This window comes from Leucopleurus acutus, assembly GCF_964270905.1.
Source record: "Leucopleurus acutus genome assembly, chromosome: 11".
Lineage (NCBI taxonomy): Eukaryota > Metazoa > Chordata > Mammalia > Artiodactyla > Delphinidae > Leucopleurus > Leucopleurus acutus.
The window spans coordinates 43217389-43242307 of record NC_139152.1 but is presented as its reverse complement, the minus strand read 5'-3'; the positions used below and the strand labels follow the sequence as shown (position 1 = coordinate 43242307).

At 53.8% G+C, this 24919-nt stretch overlaps 1 protein-coding gene across 1 annotated transcript; it reads left to right on the top strand.

Annotated features, from left to right (window-relative positions):
- Positions 1-960: 960 nt before the first annotated feature.
- On the top strand, positions 961-8098 carry KRT8 (keratin 8). The gene is made up of 9 exons (XM_082850506.1): positions 961-1388; positions 3757-3965; positions 4593-4653; positions 5145-5240; positions 5826-5990; positions 6265-6390; positions 6972-7192; positions 7331-7389; positions 7685-8098. The coding sequence occupies exons 1-9, from the start codon at positions 1044-1046 to the stop codon at positions 7870-7872; spliced, it is 1470 nt and encodes a 489-aa protein (XP_082706632.1). The 5' UTR covers positions 961-1043; the 3' UTR covers positions 7873-8098.
- The last annotated feature ends 16821 nt before the right edge of the window (positions 8099-24919 follow it).

Genomic DNA, 24919 nt, shown 5'->3' with positions numbered 1-24919 from the left:
CCCTCCTCTGTGCCTTTCAGCCCGGCCCAGGGAATCCCGTGATCTTTTTATTTTTTACTTATTTATTTTTTTGCGGTACGTGGGCCTCTCACTGTTGTGGCCTCTCCCGTCGCGGAGCACAGGCTCCGGACGCGCAGGCTCAGCGGCATGTGGGATCCTCCCAGACCGGGGCACGAACCCGTGTCCCCTGCATCGGCAGGCGGACTCTCAACCACCGTGCCACCAGGGAAGCTCAATCCTGTGATCCTGGGAAGAGAGAAAGACACGGGGTTGTGTCCAGAACAAGTGCTGTGTTGGATCTCACGTTAACTTGCATGTACAGCCCCAGAGGGAAGACAGCCTGTGTGTGTGTGTGTTCATTCATTCATTTCACAAATGTTTACCCAGCCCCTCTTGGCATTGCACCAAGGGCTGGGGGCACAGCAGTAACTAAGGAGAGACTGGGCAAATGGTTGACCTCGGGTTCAAGGATTCGGAACCCAGCCCTGTCCTCCAAACTGGGCAGACCTTCATAATCACTCCAAGTGGAGAGAAGAACACGGAAGGACACGGGGTGGTGCCTCTGGGGCGTCAGCTGCTCAGAGGAGACCCAAATGCCACAGATCACTTTCCTGCTCTGCTCCTCAGTCTGTGCATTTATTTCCCACAGCAGGGAAGGAGATAAGACCTAGGATCCAGGGTTGCAGTGGCTGGGCCACCCCGCAAGGCTCTGTTAGGGAACAGGTAGAGGCTGGCAGCCCTTGCACGTCTCACATTCACGGAGTTACCCTTTCCTGGGCTCTGCGGTGGTGCAGGGGTGGGCTCCAGGCGGGCGCAGCTCTCTGCTGCCCCCACCTGAGTCCGGCCTGTAGGTGGCAGGTGTCAGGTTAGGCCCTGCCCCCTCAGGGCCTAGCCACTCAGCTACAAGGCCGATCCCCTCCTCCTGGGCTGGGCTCTTTCTTATAAGAGGCCATCCGGGGAGCTGCACCCCACCTAGGAGCAGCTTCGCAACTCCTCGAGTCTCTGTGTGCCTCAGCCTGCTCACCTCCTCTCCAGCCTCCACCATGTCCATCAGGGTGACCCAGAAGTCCTACAAGGTGTCCACCTCCGGCCCCCGGTCCTTCAGCAGCCGCTCGTACACCAGTGGGCCGGGCACCCGCATCAGCTCCTCGGCCTTCTCCCGGGTGGGCAGCAGCGGCAGCTTCCGGGGCGGCCTGGGCAGCAGCATGAGTCTGGCCGCAGGTTACAGTGGGGCCCCGGGTCTGGGGGGCATCACAGCTGTCACGGTGAACCAGAGCCTGCTGAGCCCCCTCAAGCTGGAGGTGGACCCCGACATCCAGGCCGTGCGCACCCAGGAGAAGGAGCAGATCAAGACCCTGAACAACAAGTTCGCCTCCTTCATCGACAAGGTGAGGGCTCCCCCTGCGTGGCCCGCGGTGCCTGGGGCCGGACCAGGATCCCAGCCCTTTCTCTTGGTCACCCCACCCTCGGTGGGCACATCTCCAGGCCCTCCCTGGCGTCCTGCTGGGCCCCACCCACTCTGGCACCGCTCCCGCTTCCAAAGGATGTCTCGGCGCCCTCCTCCAGCCCCAGGCACTTTGGTTTGGGCTGGGGAAGGGATAGAGAGGGGGTCCGGGCGGCTTTGGACTCTAAATCTTGGGGCTCCCTCCCTCACTCGCCCATCTCACCCCAACTCGGGGTCTGATCGTCTGTAAAGCTTTCAGCTCTGGAAGAGTCCCAGTTGTTCAACTGGCGTGTGGGAGGGCAGTTCCTCCCTCAGGTTCACCCTTCTCCCTAGCATGGCCCCAAGGGCTTCTCAACAGTGCTCCCGTGCTTTAAATTTTTTTTTTTTTTTTAAATAGGAGATTGATAGGATTCTGGGAGAAGGAAGCGGCTGTCTTGATTCAAACAGGCAAATATTGATCCAGGCCTTCGGCGTACCGGGACCCAAGTGTTGGGGGCATCAAGATGAGTCATAACTTGGCCAGGGTCCCGGGAGCCGGCCATGTGGGCGGCGCCGGGCGGGGCCGAGGCCCGCGGTACTGGGGACACGCTCCTCTGCCTGGGGGCGTGTATCGGTGTGGGGTGGACGCCAGGGCCTGGCTTCAGAAAAGTCCATCCAGGATTCAAAGTCTGCGGGCTTGCGACACCCCACCTGCGTTTCACGTCCTGTTAAACCCCACGATTTACGGCTTTAGATAAGGCGTCTGTCCGCTAACGCCCCTCTCCCCGCTCGGCACTAGTCCCCTCTCACTCTTCCCTACTACCCCGGCTCCGCCCCAACGAACTGGCTCTGCTTTCCCTTGGAAGGCGCCAGGCCGGGTTTTGCAGCCTCGGGGGTTTGCCTCCTCAGGGGCCCCAGGGCCCGCAGCGCGCTGGAGGCTCAGCCCCTCCCTGCTGACTGGCTCCTGGGAGGCATTTTGGGAGCGGAAGGAGGGAAATCCTGGGGCAGATTAGCGCCTTTAGGAATTGGAGTCCCCCGGGAAACCGGCGCTCCCCAGATTTTGGGAAGTACTTGCTGGTTCCTTGGCTTTAAGCAACCTTCCCTTTACTTCTTGACTGCGTTTTGCTAGCGCTGGGGTCCTCCCAGTGAGTAGCTAAGCACAGGCCGAAGGTTCCCAGTGCTCTGCCCTTTCCTTGGATGGACTACCTTGCTAAATCTGATTTCCTCATCTACAAAATGGGCACGCTAATCCCTAAGTCAAAGAGGTTTTGCCTATTCAAGCATAAAATGTAAGAGCTTAGCAGTGTTTGGCCTACATTAAACAGTCTAATAAGGCTAAATGTTATTATCACTTAGTTTTTATAATTTTGGGGCAGAATGAGCTGGGGAAGAAAGAGATTTACAGAGAGAGATTTGCTGGATCTGGACCAGACCCTTAAAATAACCTTCTGAGTCCTCCCAATTTAAAAGAAGTCCAACTTTGGGTTGATTTAAAAAAAAAAAAAAAGAAAAAAAGTCCTTCCTCTTCTTGGAACCAGTTTATTATTCTTTCTTTTAAAAAATTTCCCTTCCAACGTGCCTTAATTTCATCCTAAAATCTGGATTCCTTGAGCCCCAAGGAACCTAGGACCTTTGTGTTTGGGACAGGAGGACAGGGTTGTGGATTCGGGGTAGGGTAGGGTAGGGTGGGGTTGGATGTTGAGCTCAAAGGAAGGGCTGTGGGGAGGAGGGTCTTCAGTTTGCAGACAGATTTACCTTGTTTCTTGCCTCTTCCCTGGCTAAAAGTGACTTCTGCACAGGGGTGGGGCTCTGGATAGGGCTCGCCTGAGTTCTTCTAAGCCATTGCAGGGCTGAGGAGACCCAGGCTCAGAGAGGGGAAGTAATTCAAGATCAGGTAGCAGTGTTTGGCTAAAACCTAGGTCTTCTGGCGAATGCTCTCCAGGCTGTAGGGCTAAAGTTTCCTTATAGTCAATGAGTCCCTCAAAGCCACTCCAAATAATAATCATGATGATAATATTATTTCTTGTGAACAATCTACATTTTTTTCAATCATATATAAAGTGTTAATTAAAACTTGGCTACTTTTATTGACTGCAATATTACAATCGAAGTCGATAAGAACCATTTGTTTTGCAAATATAGCTTCAACATAACTGCTAGCTATCCTCTTACAACCGTGTATCCCCTTCTTTCCCCCCAACTCGGCACTAATGGGGTTCCGGAGACCCCACTGCTTGGGGAGTTGGATGAGGGGAAAAGACGGTGCTTGCTTCATGCCAGACTTTGAGCCCTGGCCTGATGTGCGATGTGGACCTTTCTGCCTCGTCGTGCAGGTGCGGCACCTGGAGCAGCAGAACAAGATTTTGGAGACCAAATGGAACCTCCTGCAGCAGCAGAAGACAGCCCGGAGCAACATAGACAACATGTTTGAGAGCTACATCAACAACCTCCGGCGGCAGCTGGAAACCCTGGCCCAGGAGAAGCTGAAGCTGGAAGTGGAGCTTGGCAACATGCAGGGGCTGGTGGAGGACTTCAAGACCAAGTGAGCCTCTGTCATCCCACCCTGCCCGGCCCCTTGGGACCAGAGGCCTAAGACACCAAGGCCCTCTGCTTGCTGGGCAGTGCAGTCTTATATAATTAGAGTGACCCCAGGACAAGGTTTTCTCAGGACAGTCTAGGTTTATGCCCATTGTTAATAGCACCTCCCTTCCCCCTTCAATCTCAGAGCTGTCCCAATTTGGACAACAAATTATCTGCTAATGTTTACACAGTAAACCTAAAATGGGAGACAGAGGTAGCCAACAGGCTCTCTTGTATACTAATAGCCCTAGACTCTATTTCTTCCTTACCCCTGATTTCCAGCACATTCCAGAAAGTTCTGTCTGAGGTTTCATGTCAGTGCCTGTTGCTAATCCTCCTCATATGCCTAATCCAATGTGTATTCGTGGATCTGGAGAGAGATTTCCTGCTCCAGGCCCCCCACTGGCTGATGATAGCATGGAGTAAGGGTGGGGAAACAGTAGCTGGTTGGGGCAGAAGGACCAGACCAGCCATCTCATATCTTCTTGCATTCCCATTAACTGAATTTTCTAGCTATCCTTGTCCCCCTGGAAAGACCCACAGCAACCTCACCTTTGCCTCCATCCTCTGATTATATCTGTCTCACCAGGTATGAGGAAGAGATCCAAAAGCGCACAGACATGGAGAATGAATTTGTCATCATCAAGAAGGTGAGGGAGTACCCATTCCCCCACCAGACACTGGAGGCTGGCGCTTAGAGACTCAGACTAGAGGCTTTCTGTTCTTAAATGTTTCTAAGTAATGGGACGACATTTGGGTGCCTCCTAGGTATCTAGCATAGAAGGACAGAGAGGTAGTTAGGTGTATTTGGACAGAACTCTGGACATCAATGTTGGAACATGGTTAAGAAAACGGAGCAGTAGAATTTGAGGTCTGGCTATAGAAGGCTTCCTGGAGGAGAAGGAGGAGGGGAGGGGGAGGGGAGTGGGGGAGAGGGAAGGGTGTGTGTAGGAAGCAGAGGTAAAAGTGCTGGGGCTGGGGATGCAGGTGTGATGGGGCAGAGACTGGACTGGGTCAGGCCACACACAGTGAGGTGGGAAAGACAGTTAGTTAGAAAGTTCCAAGTCCAGGCCGTTGGGTGCCCCTGGCTTGGCGTCAGGAGTGGGCATTCAGCTCAGGCTCCCCTCCCCCTGCCCCGCAGGATGTGGATGAAGCTTACATGAACAAGGTAGAGCTGGAGTCCCGCCTGGAAGGGCTGACTGACGAGATCAACTTCTACAGGCAACTGTATGAAGAGGTACGTTCTTGGGCGCTGGAGACTGAGGTTCCCCAGCCCCATCAGAGGCCCCTCCCAGCCCCCAGCGCACCAACAGACAAGGGCCCACCACTGAATAATTACAGCTGCCGATAGTAGCCCGGCATGGATGTTCTATATGTTCTGTCCCCCTGCATGAGGGAGGGTTTATTATCCCACTTCACAGATGAGAAAATGGGCTCAGAGAACTGAAATAGCCTGTCCAAGGTCACCATACACAGAGTGGTGACCCAGCTGCAGCTCAGGCCTGCTCTGTCCCCAGGGCCTTAGTTAGATTCTTTGGGCCGAATGAGAGCCCTCTGTGGGCGCCATACTGGTAGCTGAGAGCACGGAAGGGCTCTGCCCCTCTGGTTTCTCGCCCAAAGCCAGATTTCCTTTTATCCTGGCCTCATTTCATCTTTATTTCCCTCCAAGTTCCAGGTCTTTGACCCATTTTCCTTCTTTAGGAACTTTGCCTTCTCTCCGGCCCTAACTCCCACTGTCTTGTCCTTTATGGAAGGCCCTTCTGCAGAAGGGAACTCCTTGTATGCGGGCCCAGGGCCTCACCACCTCCCTTCCCCACCACAGGAGATCCGCGAGATGCAGTCGCAGATTTCTGACACCTCCGTGGTCCTGTCCATGGACAACAGCCGCTCTCTGGACCTGGATGGCATCATCGCCGAGGTCAAGGCCCAGTATGAGGAGATCGCCAACCACAGCCGGGCTGAGGCCGAGACCATGTACCAGATGAAGGTGAAGAGCAGCGTCACTATAGGCTGGTGTTCCCCTTCTGGCTAGTTCTGTGCCCTAGTCCTTGAGGAGGGAGCAGGATTTCAAACTGGACTCTGCCTGCTGCGAGCTGGGCTGCCGAGTAGTGCTGGGGGACAGGGACGTCCCCGTGCCCAGAGGTGTAGAGGCGGGTAGGGGAGAGATGACCTGGGTTCTGGTGACTTGGCCGAGAGGGCATTCTCCCTCGGAGGGACCGGGGGGTCCCCTCTCAACCTCACTCCTTGTCTCACATCTGCAGTACAAGGAGCTGCAGACCTTGGCTGGGAAGCACGGGGATGACCTCCGTCGCACGAAGACGGAGATTTCCGAGATGAACCGGAACATCAACCAACTCCAGGCTGAGATCGAGGGCCTCAAAGGCCAGGTACGGGCTGGGCTGGGGGTGGGAGAGGGTCTTGGGACACCTCCGGTGAGAGGAGATAATGCAGGAGGAGTGAGGGGTCTGGGGGTTGGGGGAGGAATCCTAGACCAGAGTCAGGAGTTGGAGGGGCAGCTGGAGTCCAGACTGCTCCTGGGAGGCTGAGGGGTGCTGAGGAGGCCCCCGTGTGAGGGGCCGGGCAGGTAGGTTGGGGGTCCAGGATGGGTCCCCCAAGCCTGCTTTATTGTATCTGTCTTATATATCAGGGTAAGATTGGGCTCTGATGCTTTAAGGAAGTTTAGAAAGCAGAGATCTAGTCCAGCTGGGGGTGGGGATAACACCGCACAGTGTCCCAGGTGAGAAGCTTGCGCGGGGAAGTGGCTGGAAGCTGCTCATGTTTCCCCGTTCCGCTTCCTCACTCTCGCCCACCCGTAGCATTTTCTTGGATTGAGCCAGGTGGAGTTGGTTAGTCCAGGTCAGGGAGAGGGGGTCCCTAAAGGAGGGGAAAGGGAGAGCGGGTGCAGGGGGAGGAGGGAACGAGGCAAGCGGACTCTGCTCTAACTGCTTACCCGTCCCCTCCCCGCCAGAGGGCTTCCCTGGAGGCCGCCATTGCCGATGCGGAGCAGCGTGGGGAGCTGGCCGTCAAGGATGCTCAGGCCAAGCTGGCCGAGCTGGAGGCCGCGCTGAGAACCGCCAAGCAGGACATGGCGCGGCAGCTGCGCGAATACCAGGAGCTGATGAACGTCAAGCTGGCCCTGGACGTGGAGATCGCCACCTACCGCAAGCTGCTGGAGGGCGAGGAGAGCCGGTGGGTGTGGGCGTTCTCTGAGCGGCCCTGGCGCCCCATCCCTGGGACCTGGGGTGGGGAGGGGTGGGACTTGAGTCCTGTTGTCCTGGGATAGGGCCAGGGGTTGGTCCTGACATCCCATGTGTCCTCTGGGTACAGGCTGGAATCTGGGATGCAGAACATGAGCATCCACACCAAGACCACCAGCGGGTACTCAGGTGAGTGTCCTGGTCCTGGGCGGGCAGGGCAGGAGGCAGCTCCTATACAGTTCCCTCCGGTATAGCTGAGGAAGCTGGGGCCCAGTTAAATGCCTTGTCCAAGGTCACGTAGCTAATAGCAAAGCTCTCTCCTGCCCTGCTCCTGGTTTTCCCCAACCATCTTGGAGGAGTGAACCAGGGGGGTTCCCTATCCCTGGGGACCACGTCCGGTCCGGAGTAGCAGGGAGAAGGGGGCGTGGCCCCTGATGTGCGCATGGGCTCCTGTGCTCACGTGGCTGCCTCTGTTCCTGACCAGGTGGGCTGACCTCACCCTATGGGAACCCTGGCTTCAACTACGGCCTGAGCTCCTACCAGTCCAGCTTGGGCTCTGGAGGGGGCTCTGGCTCCTTCAGCCGTACCAGTTCCAAGGCTGTGGTTGTGAAGAAGATTGAGACCCGTGATGGGAAGCTGGTGTCCGAGTCCTCTGACATCCTGCCTAAGTGAAAGGCTCCCGCGATCCCTCCCAGCCTCCCCAGCTCACTTGCTCCTGCAAGAAGGAGTTGTGCAGGGGAGTGTTGGAACCAAAGACCTGAGGCTCAGTCCTGTCCTTAGCCCACCCCTGGGGGAGTCAACTGTCTGGGGCTCCCTCTCTTGCCCACGCCCCCCAAAAAGCCAATCCAAGTGTCTTTTTCAGAATAAAACTTCAGCTGGCTCTGCCAGCACATTTTGCTGTGTGCAGCCCTTGTCTGTCAATGGGGTGGGAGACAGGTGGTCAGGAGGCCTCCCTCTGGGATCAGAAGGCTGGGGTTGGGGGACACGTGGAGGAAAGTCTGACCTCCTCCAGGGAGACTTTGCTGAAAAACCTCGTTGATGCCTTTGTTTCAGATACCCCATTTCATTTGATCTGGGCAACAAACCCTGTTGGGGCGCAGAGCAGGTTTTAGATTGGAGTATCAGGAGATTTCCTTTCCCGTAGACCTCACAGGAGGTCGGCCTCAGGCCCAGGGCCAGAGAGACCAAGTAATTGGCCTAATTAAAAAGTGGCCGACTGGGATTCGAACCCAGGACCGTCCAGTTCTCCAGCCTGTCCTCCTCAGCCAGGCACATGGCATTTCCTCGGTGGCCAGAGGTGTTTTTGTACATCTTCATTCCTTAGCAGCTGGGGACAAGGAATCCTGGTTTTCCCGTCCCTTCAGAGACCCAGAGTCCATTCTCAGCAGCTGGGTGTGTCACACCCACAATTTCTAAAAGCCAAGATAGTATAGGATTTGGCATTGACAGATGGCCCCTTCCATGCTTCACTCACAGTCACGCCCACCCCCATGGTACCTCACCACCCCTTTCCACCCATTTACCTGCAGTGTTTGTACCATATACAGCTGAGCGTGTAAAGGGTGTGTGCGTTCTGTGTTTGCAGGTGGAGGGCGTGCTGTGTGTATTTGGGTGTGGATGGGTCCTGTGAAGTGTGTAAAGGGTTTTTGCTTGTCTCGTTGGGGCAGGAGCGGGGCTGGGTGGAGCAGTGGCTCCACTGCCACCACCCGTGGACTCCCCGGCAGACACGCTGGCCCCTTAGTGCTGAACTAAGTGTGGAACATGCCCTCACTTAGAATGGCTGAGATGGGGGCATTTTCAGACTTTCCCAAACACTAAAGGAGAATGAACAAACCCATGCAGAGGGTCCAGGCGTTGGGACAGCCTGGCGCAGGAAGCTCAGGTTCTGGTCCTGCTGTGAGGTCTCCCAGGGCTCCTTGCCCTGGGGTCTAGGCTTCCCAGGCCCTGGGCTCCCACCCAAGGGCCCATCTCACTACCTCAATGGAGCTGTTCCAGACCGAGCCCAGGCATTCTACCTCCTCTGCCCCCTCCACCCAGTCCTGGGACCAGGGCCAGGGTTCTGGACTCTGTCACAATAAAGGACTTCACTCTTCCATGATAAAACTTGACAGTACCATTATCTAGAGCAGTGACTCTAACTACTGTGGCAGCAGCTCTCAGTACGAAATTCATTTTTATCACAACCTGCAAACGTTTATATCTATATAACTGAAAGAAAAATTTCATAAAACCGTACCAACCTTCTGCCCTCTGCTCATGTGTGACTGGCCATCTTACCAGGTCCCCGGAGCCCAGAGGGTGGTGTTAGAGCCCAGAGCAGGCGCAGTACCCAGTGAGAGAGATCTCTTGCCCACTGAGGACCCAAGTCAGCATTTTCAACTGTGGCCCACCCGATCCTCCTGGAAGCCAGCCACCTGTCTTACGGGGCCCTGCCCCCTGGCGGTGGGCACGTGGTTGGGGAGGGGGCGGGCAGGCAGCCAAAGGCCCCACCGATGTTCTCCTGGAGTTTCCACACCCCCGACCTGACCTGCTGCTTGCTTAGGGAAGGGCAGGAAAGCTCCAGGGAGAATTCCCTTTCCCTCTCCCCCGCCTCCTTCCTTTCTTGCTTATTGTGCATCTACCGTGTCATCAAGGACACTCGGCCTTTAGGAGACACCGTCTCATCTACCTTTCAGTATTTAATGATGTAATGGAGCCGGACCTCCAATTCTCATTTAGAGGAGACACCGAGGAAGGATGAACGCTAACGTTTCTTTAATACCTATTTGGTGGTAGATCTGTGCTTCAGCACGTTTCAACCTTCCAAGGATCCTGTGAGGCAGGTATTAAAATCTCTCTTCTTTCAGGAGCTGTTTTTCCAGCTCCAACCCTGTGGTTTTGGTAGGTGCGACCCTCACAGCACCTCTTCTCTGGGGCCACAAGGGTGGAGGGAGCCAGGCTTGGCCAGTCACAGCCCCCTTTGTTATTTTTTTGCTCAGGTATGATACTAAATGTAACAGAATGCAGAAAGTACTCGATGGATTTCTACTTACAATCACACTGTAATATAGAACACTTCCTGTGTCATAGAAGAGTCCCTTGGGCCCCTTGTCAGGGTGCTTCTTTTTTTTTTAATTGAAGTATAGTTGACTTACAATGTTGTGTTAATTTCTGGTGTACAGCAGAGTGATTCCTCTCTCTCTCTCTCTCTCTTCATTTCTAGATTCTTTTTCATTCTAGTTTATTACAAGATATTAAATCCAGTTCCCTGTGCTATACAGTGGAACCTGTTTTTTATCTGTTTTATATAGAGCAGTGTGTATTTGTTAATCCTCAGCTCCTAATTTATCCCTGGCCCCTCTCCCATATCCCCTTTGGTAACCATAAGTTTGTTTTCTATGTCTGCAAGGTGCACTTTTAAAAATGCAAATCAAAAGAAAACGCAGGGCTTCCTGGTGGTGCAGTGGTTGAGAGTCTGCCTGCCAATGCAGGGGACACGGGTTCGAGCCCTGGTCTGGGAAGATCCCACATGCTGGGGAGCAACAGGGCCCGTGCGTCACAGCTACTGAGCCTGCGCTCTAGAGCCGTGGGTCACAACTACTGAAGCCTGCGCACCACAAGGAAGAGTAGTTCCCACTCACCGCAACTACAGAAAAGCCCACGTGCAGCAACAGAGACCCAACGCAGCCAAAAATAAATAAATAAACCATTCACTTTATAAAAAAAAAAAGAAAATGCAAATCGGATTCAGTTACTCTCCTACTTACTCTCCGCAATGTTGCCGCCCAGGATAAAGCCCCAAGCCCTGCCTTGGCCCACCGCCTGGGCCTGCTCAGCCCTCCGCCCTCCTCAGTGCCCCCCCACCCCCCCACCCCCACGCTCTCTCTGACTCAGTGGTGCGGCTTAGCGCTCACATCACATTCCTTCCTCACAGGGCCATTGCACATGCTGTTGTCTGCTTGGAACATGACGGCTTTTCTTTGTGGGCTTCCGAGCTTCCTAGGGATTCTGCAGAGTGCAGCCCAAATGCAGCTTCGGCAGGAAAGCCCCTGGACTCCACAGGTCAGGTGGGGTATTTCTAGAATAAGTTCTCAAAGCATTTCTTGTAGATTGCAGTCATTTATTCATCTGCAGCGGTATTTTACTAATGTCTACCTTATCTGATAGACTGTAAGCTCCATGGGGGCGAGGACCCCTTCATATATGCCTGGCTCTTCACTGATTCTTTTTTTTTTTTTTTAAATTGAAGTATAGTTAATTTACAGTGTTGTGTTAATTTCTTCTGTATAGCAAAGCGATTCAGTTATACGTGTGTATATATATATATATATATATATATATATAGTCTTTTTAAAAAATGTTTTATTTATTTATTTATTTTTGGCTGCATTGGGTCTTCGTTGCTGTGTGTGGGCTTTCTCTAGTTGTGGCAAGCAAGCAGGGGCTACTCTTCGTTGCGGTGAGTGTGTTTCTCATTGCGGTGGCTTCTCTTGTTGCTGAGCAGGAGCTCTAGGCACACAGGCTTCAGCAGTTGTGGCACGTGGGCTCAGCAGTTGTGGCTTGCGGGCTCTAGAGCGCAGGCTCAGTAGTTGTGGCGCATGGGCTTAGTTGCTCCGCGGCATGTGGGATCTTCCTGGACCAGGGCTCAAACCCGTGTCCCCTGCACTGGCAGGCGGATTCTTAAGCACTGCTCCACCAGGGAAGTCCCTATATATTCTTTTAAAATATTCTCTTCCATTATGGTTTATCACAGGATATTGAATATAGTTCCCTGTGCTATACAGTAGGACCTTGTTTATCCATCCACTGATTCTTGGGTACCTAGCAGAGCATCAGGCGCATAACAGGTGGTCAATAAAAAAATTATTAAATAGGGCTTCCCTGGTGGCGCAGTGGTTGAGAGTCCCCCGATGCAGGGGACACAGGTTCGTGCCCCGGTCCGGGAAGATCCCACATGCCACGGAACGGCAGGGCACGTGAGCCATGGCCGCTGAGCCTGCACGTCCGGAGCCTGTGCTCTGCAGCGGAAGAGGCCACAGCAGTGAGAGGCCTGCGTATCACGCAAAAAAAAAAAAAAAAAATTAAATCAAAGAATGAAGGAAAGGGTATTTCCCTGGCGATCCGGTGGTTAGGACTCCACGCTCTCATTGCTGAGGGTCTGGGTTAGATCCCTTGTCAGGTAACTAAAAATCCCACAAGCAGTGCAGTGCAGCCAAAAAAAAAAGAGAATGAGGGAACTGTTTCCAGATTGATGGTCATCTATTATTTATTTATTTTCTGCCATTTTAATTTTTTAAAACTCCTTCCTTTTGGGGAAGATAGATCCATTTGCTCAGGCCTAGTCCAGGAGCAGATGATGTATTGGTCTTTTAAAGCGTCTCCCTGTCAAGTGCACTTAGCCACATGTTAGCAATAGACAGTCCTCTGTAAGGGCCTGGGAAGCAGTGGAAAGAGCAGAGTTAGGGCCGGGCTTGGTGTAAATGTGCCTAGCAGTGTGCCTGGCACCTGGACGCTGGGGAGGAGGTTGGCAGATGTGAATACAAAAGAGCTAACATAGGGTCCTTGATCTGAAACTACTTCCAGCTTACCTGGAAAAGCAATACACATCCCAGAAACGTGCAGGCGCTGTGTTCAGTCATGGAAACATTCATTGGTCATCTGGGGTGAACGAGACTCTGGAAGAAGGTCTAGATGCTTGGCATGCGGCAAGGCGAGGAGCTGTTGTGCGTGGTGGGCTTAGCAGTGACTTAGTGCAGCACTGACTGCTAGTACTCCCCCAATGCCTGTTCCCTCTCTTTTCCTCAGTAGGTAGAATGCCACTTTTTAGTTGGGCACCTGGCTACCCAGAAAAAAGACTACATTTTTCTGCCTTCTTTGCAGTTTGTTGTGGCTATGTGAGAAAGGGATAGAAGTGGAAGTGGAGGGTGCAACTTCTGGGAAGTGTCCTTTAATTTTTTTTTCTTAAGTGCCTACTTTATTCCAGACATCATTTGGGGCCTTTGGGATACAGCAGTGTCCTTGTCCTCAAGAAGGCTTATTCTAGTAAAAAGCACATTTATCTCTCTTCTAGGACACGAAGAAGGTAAATTCCTTTTACAGAATTCTTCATTGTTAAGGTAGCACAGTAATTGCATTGATACCTTTGCATTATCCAATACCTTAGCCCAAACTTTACTTTTTTTTTAAACATCTTTATTGGGGTATAATTGCTTTACAATGGTGTGTTAGTTTCTGCTTTATAACAAAGTGAATCAGCTATACATATACATATAGCCCCATATCTCCTCCCTCTTGCGTCTCCCTCCCATCTTCCCTATCCCACCCCTGTAGGTGGTCACAAAGCACCAACGACCTGATCTCTGGGAAATGTTCTTAAAGGGAGAAGCGTGAGCTGTTTCTTTTGGCTCTCCTTTCTGCTGGTGGGAATGCATATGTGATGGTTGCAGTTCAGCAGCTATCTTGGACCATGAGGTGACCTGGGGAATGGAAACTCCCCTTGGTAGAGCAAAGGAGAGTTGGGACCTGGGTCCATGGCACCATGAAATGCCATACTGGCCTTGGACAGATTATCTCTATATGTCTGGAAAATTGAGAGAGAAATAGGCTTCTGTCTGGATTGAGCCACTCTTACTTTGGGTTTTCCTGTACTCTCAGCTGAGCTAATTCTAATATAGTGAGCCTATCAGCCTGTCTCAGGGATGTAGCTGCCAGAGGATCCTGGAGGATGAGCAGAGAGAGCACTGACTGGGAGAAGCAAACTGGCTTCCAACCCCGGCCTGCATCCTGCTCTGGACTTGCTCTGGGATGTTTGGGAAGCCCCTCCCCTCTCTGGGCCTCAGTCCCCTCTTCTTGGACAAAGAGGGCTAGACTTTAGGGTTGCTATGGTATCTTCTAGCTCTGCCATTTTATCTTCTGGACATTTTGGTGAGTCATGGAAGCCCAGAATGCCAAGTTTGAAATTTGAACTTGATCTCAGAAGGGGTGGTGGCACTGATTTTTTTTTTTTTTTTTTGCGGTACGCGGGCCTCTCACTGCTGTGGCCTCTCCCGTTGCGGAGCACAGGCTCCGGACGCGCAGGCTCAGCTGTTGTGGCTCACGGGCCCAGCCGCTCCGCGGCATGTGGGATCCTCCCGGACTGGGGCACGAACCCGTGTCCCCTGCATCGGCAGGCGGACTCTCAACCACTGCGCCACCAGGGAAGCCCTGAAGATTTTTTTGATGGGGGGCCAGGAAGTGAATTGATGGGAGGCAGTGCTTTAGGAAGATGAACCTGGCAGGTCCTGACAGGGACACGTGACTAAAGTGGGGCGGGCACTGGGTGAGGGTCAGAAGACCTGGCATCTGTGACCTTGGGCATGCTGCCTCCCCTCTCTGAACTTCAGCTTGCTGCCCGTGACACGGGGACAATCAACACGGCCCAGAGTGGTTGTGAAGACTGGAACCGGTCATGCATGTGAAGGTGTCCTTTGAACTGTAGGTGCTCTTTCCCTCAGATCTCTCTCAGGATGAATATTCTCCGCCTTCCCTTCTGTGTCTCTCCCCCACCCTGGTGCATCACATTCACTCTGCATAAGACCAGGGAGCCTCCCTGGGAAGAAAGCAAAGGGGCCCGAAGGCATCTGCCTGCTCCCTGCCCCCTTCCCCACTTCTCTTAGGTTTTTTTCTCCTCACTTCTCTGTGTACTGAGCTTTGCAGTTTTCGAAGTGCTTACAAAGGCTTCACCTCGTTTGGTTCTCACATGTTCTCTGAGAGGAAGGTTCAAGTCTCTTTTTATTTTATTTTAATTAAAAAAAATTTTTAACTACAAATCTTAAATGTTTTAATTTCAAAAATATCTCTAGTTACATGAAGTAATACTTCCAACTCACTGTAATAGAACTGTATTGTGCAGGACGCTTCTTTTATTTAATACTATAGTGAGTCTGTAAACTCAGTCTCCTTCTACTGTCACTCCTTTCATTCAGAAACATACTTGGAATATCGTCAAGTCTCATTTTATAGGTGAAAAATGACGCCCAAGGCTGGGGAGAGGGAGTCACTTGCTCAGGGTTGCCTGGCTATTTGGGGGGCAGAACTTGGGTCAGAACAAGGGCCTCAACCTGAGCTTTTCCCAGATTATTTTACTTGCCCAGACTCTTTTAACCTAGGGGAAAGTTGCAGGATTACAGTAAAGGACGGAGGAGTGAACCACACTGGTGGGTGCGCCTGGGGCAGTGGAGAGGAGGGCAGTACAAGTTCACGGTTGGTTGGTCCCCGTGGGGTCACTTTACTCAGGCTTCTGGCGCCACCTGGAGGGAGATTTGGAAAGTGCAGCCAACTAAACACCCACCACTGCAGCGTGCTCCTGGCTTCGGGATGTTTCCTCTAACACTCCCTTTCCTTCCAGCTCCTGGTCTATTTTGGGGGCTTATTGGAACAGAGAATGTAGGTAACTTGGAGTTTTGTTTTTTGGTTTAGGAGGTCAAAATACAAATGCCCACAGGGGTCAGACCACTAATGTAAAAGAGGAAAGTGAGTCTGGGGTAAGAAACTGTGGATAGACACAGGTTGTTTGCACATGAAAAATGCTGGAATATTCTTCTGCTCACAAAGAATTGTGTTTTCCATTGTCTTTTTTGAAACCTGCTGGCCTTTCATTCTCCCACTGTGGATTGAAAGATGGGTGCAGGGATGGTTTAATTTTCTTTTTAGTTCTATCATAAGGCGGTCCAAGTGTAGAAAAGGCATCTGACATTCGGCGTCATTGTTGGGACAATAAAAGGGAATGGTGAGGACCATGGCCAGCTAGAATTACTGATAATCCCTGGACCAGAGGCACCCCTTCCATGCAGCTCTTGTTTTAGCAGGCTCTGCTCTGTTACCCTCCGGCTCTGACTCTTGACCCTTAGTGAGGAGTCCAAGGGGCCAACGGGGTCCCCACCCAGACAGAGCTGTGTCTCCCTGTCCCTGTCCAGATGGGCCTGAGCTCACTTCCAGAAACTGCTGGGCTTCTTCCCTGGGCCCTGTCTCCCTTGAACCTCTAGTTCCGACAGTGGCTATGGGATGGTTGATTTGGGGGTGGATGGGTGTCCAGAGCTGGCCCATCCTATCAGGCAGCCACCAGCCACATGCGGCGATGGAGGATTTGAAACATGGCCAGGCTGAATTGGGACGCGCTGTAAGTATAAAATAGATAGCACATCTTGAAGATAGTATGAGAAAAAATGAATATAAAATATTCATAATTTGAAATATTGATTACATGTTGAAATAATATTTTGGATATATTGGGTTAAATATGTGTACTATTAAAATGAATTCTACCTATTCCTTTTTACTTTATGAAGTAGCTACTAGAAAATTTAATATTCCATATGTGGCTGGCATTTGTAGCTTACATTCTGTTTCTATTGGGCTGGTACAGAGGGCCCTTGGAAGACTTGTTAGGGTGTCCACAGGCCTGTGCATGAGGGCCCTTCAAATATGGGGTGAGATTCAGGATGCAGCTGGGTCAGAAGAGCAGGGGGCTGTGGGTCTCCCTTTGCAACCCGTCCTGGCTCCCCAGATGCTGGGACCAGGCCCAGGCGGGTCTCTCTCCTCAGCCCCTGCCCGCTGTAGAAGACATGCAGGGATTCCAGAGCTTTCAACTTTGCAACAGAAATCGGAAATCTGGATTTTTACAAGAAATCTCTTGATGTAAAAATGTTGGCAACTAATTCAAATGTTTGGAAAAAAAATTGTCCTGGCCAAGACCTCACAAGCCACAGAAAATATATCTTTGGGCTCTGGTTCAAAGCAGGGAGACTGAGGCACTTCCCTGGCGGTCCAGTGGTTAAGACTCTGCGATCCCTGGGCGGGGAACTAACATTCCGCATGTCGCATGGCGGGCCAAAAACAAACAAACCAACAAAACAAAACCAAAACCAAAAAGCAAAAAACAAAACAAAACAAAGGAGGGAGACTGAGGTCAGAGAGAAAGCTTAGCTTGGTCCCCATAGCATAGGAGCCTGAGTCACCATAGAAGGACTGAGGGGAAGCAGATGAAAGGGGCTGCAACATCTCCACCACCAGCTCCCACCTCCGTGCAGCATTGGTATTAGGGGGAAGTGAAGTGGTGGGGACCCAAGGGACACAGAGAGCCCCAGATTTTCCTCTTTCCCTGCAGCCTGCTTCTCAGTCTGTCTGGACCCCTGAAAGATGGGCAGTAATTGTGGGCTACGCTCAGAGGGAAGGAGGTTGGTTGTGGGCATATAGGAGGTTCAACAGGTGTCCACTGGGGGGCAGCAGAGGAGCAGGGAAGAAGCAGCTCCACAGGCTCCTTAGAGCAGAGCTGGCCGGCCTGCTGCATCCTCCGCATTCCAGGAGCCAGATCTGGGAGGTGCGTTGCAGACCACCAGAAGTCCACAGAGAGCTTGCATGCAAATCAAAGGAAGCTCTCATCTTCTGGGGGGTTGCAGCCCCAGGTCAGGGTCTGGCTTGATAAGTGGAACTTGGGGTGGATTTTAGTCCCCATCCACTTATGCCCTACCCGCCTGGCAACCCAGGAGGCGTTGCTGTGGTGGTGGAGGAGCTGAGGGCTGAGGGGACCGAGGTCTGGAGTGGGGCAGCCCCGGTCCTGCAGGTGTGTGCGGTTCGCTGCTCTGGTGCTTTGAGTTCCAGGTGAGAGGTGGCAGGGGTTCCCACACTGCCAGGTGCCAGTTGCTGGCTCCCGCCTTTCCGGCAGGTGGCAGGCTCCAGGCTCCATCGGCAGAGCCGACTGAGGCTGGGGTGACAGGGCTCTGCCGAGGGCTGGCAGGTGAAGCTGGGGTGGGGGGCGGTGAGAGCTTGACAGGGTCCAGGAGGATGGGCACAGCGGACATCGGAGGCGGGTGGGATTTCTGGTTCTGGAGGAGGGGACACCCGCCCCTGGCACTTGGGTCAGCAGTGCAGAGGCCGGTGCTCTCTTGTGGCGGCTCAAAGAGGGAAGTCACCGTGCGTCTGGGCAGAGCCAGGGCCCTTGCTCCCAGTCCGTGCTCCTGCCCCCAAAGCACTCCTTCAGGTTGGTTCGGATCATGTCACACCCCAGCCCAAATCCCTTCTTTGGAGTCACCCAAGCCCCTGAGCTTGGCACTCAAGGCCCTGCCTGCCCTGGCTGAAGACCACCTCTGCAGCTGCAACCCCACCATCTCCCCCCCAACCCCGGCCCAGCAGCTCAGCTCCTTGCAGTTCCCTGGAGGAAGCGCACACACTCACACCCCTCGCTCATTGTGTGTGCTTTCCCCTGCTGGCAATGCGGGCTCCCTCTGGCTCATCTTAAGTCCTCCTGACCCTTCCGAGGCTGGGCTCCCAGTTCCCCTGTACTCCAACCCGTGGCTGTTTTCTCTGCATTCCATCCCCCACCCCTTGCCCCAGCAGATGGTGAGCTTTGTGAGTCTGCCTGGAATGCATTCTATATCCCTATGCCTGGTAGGAAGGCCTGACTATATCCCCCCTCCCACCCTTCCAGCTGCAGCCTTGTCATCACAGAAGACTGGTGGGGAGCCAGGTGTGTGTGTGCATGTGTATGCATGTTTGTGTGTGTGTGCTCATATGTGTGCATGGTAAGTGTACATACAGAGGGCCTCAGGCAGCAGAGACAAGGACTAATTCACATGGGAGCTAATATGTGAGCAGGCGCAGGCAGGCCGTGCACATTGGCCTGGCAAGACAGAGCTCCATATGCAGTGCGGGCTTTACTTTAAAAAAAAACAGGGCTTCCCTGGTGGCGCAGGGGTTAAGAATCTGCCTGCCAATGCAGGGGGCACGGGTTCGAGCCCTGGTCCGGGTAGATCCCACATGTGGCGGAGCAGCTAAGCCCGTGCGCCACAACTACTGAGTCTGCGCTCTAGAGCCCGCAAGCTACAACTACTGAAGCCCACGAGCCACAGCTACTGAAGCCCGCGCGCCTAGAGCCCGTGCTCCGCAACAAGAGAAGCCACCACAATGAGAAGCCCACGCACCTCAACGAAGAGTAGACCCCGCTCGCCGTGACTAGAGAAAGCACGCGTGCAGCAACGAAGACCCAACACAGCCAAAAATAAATAAATAAATAAAATAAATTAAAAATACTTTCACTGAAGTACCTATACATACAGAGAAGTACTTACGTCAAAAGTATACAGCTTGACAAGTTTTCACAAACCGAACACGTCATGCTACCAGCACCCAGATCAAGAAAGCGCAGGGCCAGCACCTGCAGCCCACAGTAGGGGCTTTTAAAAGGCCTGTGCCTTGACTCTGAAGCTGGGAGGGGGTGGCGAGAGGGTGCGGGAGGAGAGAGTCTGGGAGGCTTCAGACTTCCACCTGCTCCCCTCCAGAGTCTGGGCTGCTCTAGGAGATTTACTGCTTTTTGAACCCAGGCTCTCTCCCTAATGCCTCCGTTTTGTCATGCCCGTCCTCCTCCAGCACCCTGGCTGCCAGGCCCTGGCATGGCCCCCTCCTTGGGCGGCAGGCCCAGGGCCTATTTCATTTCCCAGTCTACCTCAGGAGCCCTAGGGTCCCTATGGCCCTGTGCTCAAATCAGCTGATGGCCAGTTTGTGCTTTTCTCCCACGCCCAAGGGGCAGACTGTGGGAGTGCGTGGCTTCTGGGGTGACATCTGCCCCAGCCAGGCTTGTCATAACTACAGAATATGGACAGAACAGGGATAAATGAAGCCCACCCAGTGTCCTAGAACTGCAAACACAAGGTGGGTACAAAGACCTGCCCCCTAAAACCAGCACTCCCAGGACGGAGCTGGCTTGATTGTGTCTGGGACAATTATAAACGCCCAGTGACGCTGTGCAGGTCTGAGTGACTGGACACGCACAAGGACACTGTTTTACGGAGACTGCGTGGAACCCTGTGTGTGTGGCAGGGGGTTGACGTGTCTGGTGGTGCTGGCACACTGGGTGTGACAGGCCGGGAGTGGATGGCTGGGTGGCTGTGTGTGTAGGGCTGTGCGTGTGGGGCTGTGAGAAGGGCTGGTTGTGTCCGCGTGCTTGGGAGCCCATGTGTGTGCACCGATGTCTGCAGGTGAGGGGATAGTGTGGGGAGAGTTGTAGCTCTGGGCGTGTTTGCTCACTGCAATCAGGAGGTCACCTGTTCCTGTGGGGACCCAGTGCTGGTGAGGAGAGGTGAATCTGGAGAAGCAGAAAGAACAAGGGGGTGGTGGTCGGAGGCTGCGGATGGGCTGTCCCTTCCCCCCGAGGGTCTTGTCTGTGGGTCCCTCCTCTTGGCTCCCAGCTTTGGGGGTCAGTTACCCTGCCCACTGCCTGCAGAAATGGGCTAGGTGGGGACTTCCCTGGTGGTCCAGTGGGTAAGACTCCGCACTCCCAATGTCGGGTTCGATCCCTGGTTGGGGAACTAGATCCCGCATGCATGCCGCAACTAAGAGTCCGAATGCCACAACTAAAAAAAAAAAAAGGTCCTGCATGCCGCAACTAAAGATCCTGCATGCTGCAACTAAGACCCAGCGCAGTCTAAATAAATAAATATTAAAAAAAAAACAACTTAAAAATAAAAAGAGAAAGAAATGGGTTAGGTGGAGCCCAGGCTGGGGCCTAGATGCTGAGGTGGCAGGCAGGCCTGGGAGGAGGGAGTGGGGCTGGTGACAAGCCAGAGCGGCAGCCAGAAGCATGGGGCACCCTGCCCTGTGTTGAGCTAGCAGCTGGCTCGGGGAGCGGGCAGGGCCCCACCTAAGCAGGCCAGGGCAGGCAGGGCAAGGTATGTCTTGGGTCAGGGAGGGGATGGAGCTGATGCGGCAAGCCTGGGCCTTGTTTGGCCAAGATGGAAGGTTGAGGGGCAGCTGCGGGGGATTCCTTTGCGATGGGGGCAGTGTGTCTGTGCCTGCTTACTCATTATGGTACATGTGACTGATCTGCTTATGCATTCATCTCTCTTGTTGTATGCATGGATCCATGGGTCCGTGCGAGGGCCACGGGTGGTTCTGTGTGTGTGTGACTGGTACCCAGGCATGTCTGTGCGAGGGTCTTGCACGGATGTGTCTGTGGGAAGGCTGTGTGCTTGCATGACGGCTATGTGTGCACGTCGTCCGAGAGACCCACGTGACTTCTGTATGTCACCTTTGTGGCAGACATCTATGTGAGTCAGTGTAGGCTTTCTCCAAGGCCTCTGTGTGTGTGTGTGTGGTGTGTGTGTGTGTATGTGTGTGTGTGTGTGAAGGTCTCTGTGTATGTGTAAGTGAGTAGTTCAGGTCTTGGGCTCAGACAGCAGAGGGCCAGCGGTTGGCAGTAGCCTGTCCAGGGTGGGTGATGTGGGGAGGGGAGGGGTCTGGGCTTCCTGGGTTGGGGCTTGGCTAGGCCCTGGGACCAACTTGCTCCTGCAACAAATTCACATGTTCTTTCCACTCCCCCATCACCTCCCTTTAATGGTTCTGACAGTGTGTGTGTGTGTGTGTGTGTGTGTGTAATGATCCCCAAACCATTGCAACTCTGTGTGTAAACATTCCACTGATCCCTTACAATGTGTTTGTGTTTATAGCAATCCTGAAGACCATGTGTGCACCGTGTGAAACATGCAAGTGTAAGTGTGACACACACTCCTGTGTTCCTCTGTGTGATGACTCCACAAGCCACTGGGTATGTGCCTTGGTGTGTGTGGGTCCCACAGTCACTGTGCATGTATGTGGGTCAAGCTGACATCGTCCCTCCTCAGCCCGGGGATCTGGCACATACATCTTGTTGCCTCCTCCAAAGCCCACATGTGCTGACACTCAGCTTCTTTCTGCTCCCCACCCCACCCCACAGCCCTCAGGGATCCTCCCTGGAGATGGAAACCCTGGGTGGTGAAGTTGAGAACAGGACCTCCTGCGGAGTTGGCATTTTTCCCTCCCAAATCTGCTTTAGTATAATGGGTCCAGGAGGAGGCCACACCAGCTACGAGCTCAGGGGGCAGCCACAGCCAGTGGAAAGAGCACACGTTTAGAGCCAGGCAGAACTGGGTTTAAATTCAGACTCTCACATCTGTAAGACCTTGGACAAGTCGCACTCTATGCCTCAGTTTCTCCTGTTTGTTTTTGGAGTTGCTATGTGAACATAATGCTCCCAGCAGTAGGTGAACAGACGCAGTAGTCTCTGGACAAATGGGGGTCCTTTTCTATTTAAGGAATCACTTTGAGAACACTTGAAGGTCACTGTGAGATCTTGCAGGAAAGGGCCACAGGGGTTGGAAGGGGCAACTGGAGCCTGATCTCAGGGTAGCATCTGGTCTCTGACCTTCAGGGGCCCTGCAGTGTGGAGGTGGGCAAAGCCGGAGCTGGAGAACTCTCCAAATGTGTAGCCCCTGTCAGGCCCGACCTGGCCTTGCACTGTCTCATAGAGCCTCAGGCCTTGCACCCCTCTCAGAGGGAGGCATAGAGTAGGGCATCCAAGGTGTGTGTGGAGGGGGTGGGGGCTACAGAGATGATATTGAAACGGTGGTCATGGAGTGACACCCCAAAAAAGTCAACATGCAGACTCCAAAAAGCCACAGCCCAGCAGCTGCACACACAAAGATCCAGGAGAGGAAGACAGAGACACCCTCAAAAAGACAGGCACACACACAGCCTCCCATTTCAGAGGGACAGAAGTCCCCACCGCCCCAAGGACGACCCCGGAAGACCAGACACCAGATTCCCCTCCTCTCCAGAGGGCTCGATTCTCCCGGAGGGATGGACACGCATTCCCCGCCCCCTCGCCCCTGGGGAGGACGCGCAGAGGGCGGCAGGCAGGCCCCTGCTCCCCCTGCTGACTCAGCCTGTCCCCGCTCAGCCGGCGGGTGTCGGGTGGAAGCGGCTGAGCGGAAGCGGCTGGGCGGCGGTCCAGCTCCAGGGGTGGGCGGAGAGTCAGTCGTCAAGCTGCCGGCCGGAGCCGCCCTGGGCCCCACGGCGGCCGAGGGAGCGCGAGGGCCCAGCCAATCGGCGGCCGCCACCCGGCCTAGCGCTCTGGCCCCGCCCCTGCAGCGGGCGGCCGGCCTCTCGGTTCCCAGGGCCCCCTCCCAGGCAGCCTGATCGGCCCCTGACCTGGCACCTGGCCAGATGGAGCCCGTGGTCGCTACCTGGGGAGGGAGGTACAGGAGACGGAGCACGGGGCTCTCAGGGAACAGAGCTCCCAGCCAGGAAGTCTCAGCTCCTCTCCGGGGTCCCCTTCTTTGCCACTCCCACCTGCTGGTTAGGGGTAGGGGTGACCCTGTCGGTGACAGTGATGGGGTGGGGGCGGGGGAATTGCCTCCTTCTTGCTGCCCTCTGAGCTCTTCCCAGATCGTCCCTTCCTCGAAGGGGACAGACTGCCTTGCTTTTCAGACTCTCGGACTGTGTTGGCTTCACACTGGTGTTTCCTGCACAGTCTTGATGGCAAAAATTCTCTGTCCACAGTCAGCCACATCACAGCTCTGTCTTCTGCTTCAGACAATACAGTCACTCCTTGGGAGTGTCATTGTTCCTAAGACTCTGGTGCTGCCTACTACTGAGTCCGGCCTGGCCAGAGCCTGGGCCTTGATACAGACATACAGGCAGATACGCATAGACTCATCTGAGCAGGTAGAGATTATGCAAACACACAGACACAGAGAGACAGATCTACAGATGTTCTGTCCAGATTCTCATATACATGGAACGCAGACACATTTTCGGCATGAAAGTCAAGTATCCCAGCTCTGTCCCTTACTACTTTTCTGACTTTCCAACTGTTTTTCGGTAAAATGGGGATAGCTAGAATCCCTTCCTTACAGGGTTGTTGTGAGGATTAAAGAAAAAAAAAAAAAACACCTGGAGAGTGCCTGGTACCTTGTAATAACTCAATAAATGGGAGCTACAGTGATCTCCCAGGCCCACAAGAATATATCCACACAGACACCTCATGGACACACACTGATGCACACACACCCCCCCCCAAACTTCAGACATCAATACATATGCAAGCACCAGGTGTGTCTGCACATAGCAACACAGACACAAACAGCACCCCTCTCCCCCCGGCCCCTGCCCCCCGCCCCCCCCTCCACCCATGACCTCTGCAACAACAATAAAAGCAAAATTTACTGCCCAGGGTGTGATGGGAACAGCCAGCCCAGCAGGGCAGGACAGGGGCGGAGGCCTCCGCATAGGGCGGTGCCTGCTCTGCTGGGGCTCCCACTCAGCCCCTGGGAGAGGACGCTTTCATTCTTCCAACACGCCCCTCTCTGTCCCCGAGAGCACTCACCCCATCACCTCTCCCCTGTCACCTGAAATCAGGCTCCACCCTCTCCCAACAGCCTGAGCCCCAGGGTGGGCCCCCGCAATGATTTGTGCTCCGTGTGGTTGAGGGGTGCGCATGATGGCCTGGCTCTCTGGGGAGGACTTGAGGGTCGGCAGGGTGGCCCTGTCCCCACCGCTTCTCTGGGCCGGTGGATTTTGGAGGGTAGTGATGGTGAGGATTTTGTTGCTGTGCCCTGGAAGCAGCCAGAAGGGGACCACCTGCAGCTGGGGATCCCCCTCTGGGCTTAGATTCCCCTGGGCTGCACACAGCTTTCAGGCAGCTTCTCTCTACTTTCTATTTTATTTTTATTGTGGTAGGAACGCTTAACACGAGATCTACCCTCTTAAACTTTACGTGTACAGTATAGTATTGCTACAGGCACCGTGTTGGTAGCATCTAGAACTTACTCATCTGGAAACTGGACCACCCTCTACTTTGTCATGTGCTTCCCAACCCCAGCTCTCGCCAGACCCTCAGCCCTCCCCAGAGCTGGGGACATCTGTAAGTGGTTCTCTAGTCTCAGGGGACACT